A 3,640-nucleotide genomic window follows, 5' to 3' on the forward strand; every position below is an offset into this window, starting at 1 on the left:
CTCGCCCCCCGCCCCCCCCCCGAGCACAACATGCCCTCATCTTCTTGTAGCCTTGGCTTCTATGATCTCACCTCCATGCCACAACTTCCCCTTGTAAAGCCCAGGTCCCCAGCTATGCACGTGCTGTCTGTGGGGATGGGACAGACTGTAGGGGCATGATTGTCCTCTTCACGGTCAATATTCAAGTACAACATCACCCAGACGGCCTGCTTTTCAGTAAGAGATCACCAGATATATGCTACACAATTTTCTCTGACATCTGTTTTGGACACACATACTCAACCTGGAACACTCTTAAGGGTAATGTGTTCTTCTGGAATACATTTCTCTTCCTATGTGACCCAGCTTCACACCCCGTCTCATTAAATCCCATGGACTTCCCGCTCCAAAATCCCATTCCTTCCTTTTTCTGATTTCATTTCATTTATTTTTCCATCACTATTCATCCCCTCTATGCCCTCTTCCACTCCACCCCTCCGCACCCCCCAGTCACCCCACTGTTGTCCATGTACATGAATTCTCTCGCTTTATTCTTTGTCCACTTTCTGAGTTGAACTGTCATTGGGGCTGCTTCCGTCTCCTCCTTGAACAGGCTCAGTGTATCCGAGCAACCCTGCCAAATGTCCACAGCCCAGAGCTTCGCTGCCACTTGGGGACTCTCCCCCTCTACTTGCTCCTGGTACACCCATGCCTCACCAGCCCTGTGTGAGCCCTCCTCAGGCCCCAGACTGCCCTGAGGGCTCTGGCTGAGTGTCGGGGTGGGCCCTGCCCTTTCTGGGCCTCAAACTTCTCCTGAATATGAGGACAAAACTCGGAGACCCCAGCACTATTACGCACTAGCTGAGGAGCCTTGGGCAGAGTTTAACCATGTGAACCTGGGCTTCCTGGTTTGCAAAGTGGGAACAGTATCAGCATCTACTCCCTAAGGACGTTTTGAAGATTGTCCCTTTCGATCTTCGAAACGTCAAGTGCTTATAACAGTCGCTATCACCCAGAGAACCTGAGGATGCTACCATCATCTCCTGTGGTCCCTGGAGGCCATGCGACAAGCAGGAGTGGGCAGGGGTAGTGTGTCCAAGGCTGGGTTTCCTGCCTTCCCTATCAGTCACCTGGCTTAGTGATTACGAACTGCAGGTAAGCTCTGCATGTCCACCCAACCCTTCTTTTCCTGACTTCCAACCCCCGCACCCCAGGTTCCTTTGCCTCAGCTTCTCCTTCAGCCCTTCTCCACCGAGGCCACATGGAACCCAACCTGTGCCCTTCACATCCTCACATTCAAATACTGGCGGTTGGAGAAGATCCTCCCACAGCCAGGGTAGTCACAAGGCAGCAGCTCCTTTTTGGCAGCTTTCCTGGGGGAGCAGAAGAGGGAGGAACATGAAGACTCCTGCAGGCTCTCCTCTCAGCCCCTTCCAGAACCCTCCCCCAGCCTTACCTAATTCTTTTGGGGCCAATCTGTGCACTGTCCTCATCCCAGGCTACCGCCAGAGCAGACTGGACCTGACTTCCAGGGCTACGAGCAGCAAAGAGGGAGCAGAGGGCCTCAGGGAAGGGCCATGTCCCAGGACACCCCTGCCCTCCGTCTCGGCCAATAGGTTACCTGGCCAGGGGCTCAGTTTGCTGGGCCACTGGAGGGGTCTGACGGGGCTCCGGTGTCCCCTCATCTTCTACAGACTGAGGAGCTCCAGAACCCAGTGGGGATGCTGATGAGGGTGGCACAGCAAGAGAAGTGGGGGCAGCTGCAGGGGCCAGAGGTGTCTCTCCCTCCTCGAGTGCATGGGTGACAGGGGAAGGGTGCGGCCTGGGGGCGTCTGGCTCACAGCTGAAAGAGTGAAGAGGAGGACATTAACTCCTGGGCCTCAGCCGGCCACAGCCCCACCCCAGCCCCGAAACTGAGATGATCCCAAACTCAGAACAACTCCACCCAGGCCTCTACTCATATCTGCATTCGGCCTTCATTCTCCCTGGAAGCCTACCTTAACCCCTTTCCACCCAATTCCAAGCCTCCAGTTCTTCGCGCCCTTCCCACCAAGTCCGCAAAGCTCTTCACCTGGTCGGCTGCCCCCCCCCACCCCCGCCCCCTGCTCTGCTCACTGCCCTCCCTCAGCCCCAACTTGCTTGTCTGAGGAGGAGCTGTAGGTCCACGGGCTGGCATCACTGAGCATCTCCTCTTCACTCTCATCTTCATCCTCCCCCTCGCCTCCTGGGGGCAGGCAGGACTCCGGTGGGGGTCCCATTCCCCTGCAGGGGCAAAGAAGGCAAGCCTGACGTTCTGATCCCTCGCCCCACTGCCCACCCATCTAGCTTGCCCCTCCTTCACCCAGCCTCACCTGGGCAACCTCGCCTCCTGAGTCTTCTCCTCACGTTCAGATTCCAAACCTGTTAGCACAGGTGGGGTTAAAGGGGAAGAAACTCTGGCCGAAGGGATGAGGGCACGTGGGCTCTAAGGTCTGAATTCATGGGAGGACTTTTAGGGAGGGGAAGAGGCTACTACAGTGGGAAAGGGTATTTTATTTTAAAGAGGACACATTCACATGGTCCAAAAAAACACACACAAGTATAAAAAGGTACATTGCGAAAAGTCTCCTTTCCAATACTGCCCCCTAGTGGCCTAGCTCTCCCCACAGGCAATCTGGTCTCCACTTGCCTTCCCAGAGAGATTTCATTCTTTCAAAAGTGCTTTCTCACAGTTTGGCTCAAATAAACTCACAAAAATTCTTAAAAAAAAAAAAAAAAAAAAAAAAAAAAGAAAGAAAGTGCTTTCTCCCCCCCTTATTTTCCCACCAAAACACATGCCATACATCCTATTATGCACTTTCCTTTTTATACCTAAACATCTATTTAAGGACATATTCCCTGGACAGCATAGTCCATTGAGAACAGATAATTTTTAGAGCCAAAGGTCCTGAGCTCCAGAGAGGGAAACCCTTCTCCCTTCCTATTCTCCACAGCTCTTCCCTCCCCGCCTACCTGCAGGCTCCTGCCCACCCCTGGCCTCTGGGCACCAGCTTCTCTGGGAAGTACTTGGAAGGAGAGCTGGCTGGGGCTCCGCTGGAGGTGTGGGGCCTGAGGAGGGGCCCCAGGAGAAGGTGTGGCCCGCGGAGCACTCCCACACAAGCCCACCATCTCGGCCCCCGGGCCCCCGCAGCCCGGGCACCAGGCTGCACTCTTGGCTGTGGGCATGAGATAGGAGCACCAGATACTGCAGACCCTTGGGGGGCAAAGGCTTAGGACCTAAAGGGGTGAAGGTGACAGTCAGAGCCAGCTGGGGTGCCCCCTCTTCTCACCCTGGAGAGCCACCCCGACAGCCTGGCCAGGTAACACCCTGGGCAGGGCAGCCCTGGTCCCCTCCAGCTTACCCATCCTGAGCCCAGGCAGCGAGGTCCTGAGAAGATGCTCCCTTCCCCGCCGGCTGCGCTCACCTCACTGCCCGGACTCCCCAACGCCTTACCTCTCCCCAACTCCCACAGGCCCCCTCTGATCCATCCCCTTTGGGAGTCTTCCTGGGTCGCACCCTCGCTGCTGCCCCGCTTCCCCCTACGGCCCCTGAGCCCCTTCCCCCAGCTGCTGCCTACCCACCTGCACAGAGCACACAGCCCGAAGAAGTGTACCTGCCAGAGGACAAGGGGCAGGTCAGGCC

At 56.2% G+C, this 3,640-nt stretch overlaps 1 protein-coding gene across 1 annotated transcript in view; it reads right to left on the reverse strand.

The window, feature by feature from the left end:
* Nucleotides 1-3,640, reverse strand: part of ZNF692 (zinc finger protein 692) — a gene marked incomplete at its 5' end in the record, with an annotated part of 7,146 nt that extends 3,506 nt beyond the window's left edge. The window contains 7 exons of the mRNA XM_015571525.1: nucleotides 1,274-1,352; nucleotides 1,436-1,513; nucleotides 1,601-1,822; nucleotides 2,119-2,241; nucleotides 2,331-2,379; nucleotides 2,971-3,234; nucleotides 3,580-3,640. Coding sequence (XP_015427011.1) covers nucleotides 1,274-1,352; nucleotides 1,436-1,513; nucleotides 1,601-1,822; nucleotides 2,119-2,241; nucleotides 2,331-2,379; nucleotides 2,971-3,234; nucleotides 3,580-3,640 — 876 coding nt within the window. The remainder of the gene's footprint in view (nucleotides 1-1,273; nucleotides 1,353-1,435; nucleotides 1,514-1,600; nucleotides 1,823-2,118; nucleotides 2,242-2,330; nucleotides 2,380-2,970; nucleotides 3,235-3,579) is intronic.

Source organism: Myotis davidii, unplaced genomic scaffold, assembly GCF_000327345.1.
Source record: "Myotis davidii unplaced genomic scaffold, ASM32734v1 scaffold648, whole genome shotgun sequence".
Taxonomy (NCBI): domain Eukaryota; kingdom Metazoa; phylum Chordata; class Mammalia; order Chiroptera; family Vespertilionidae; genus Myotis; species Myotis davidii.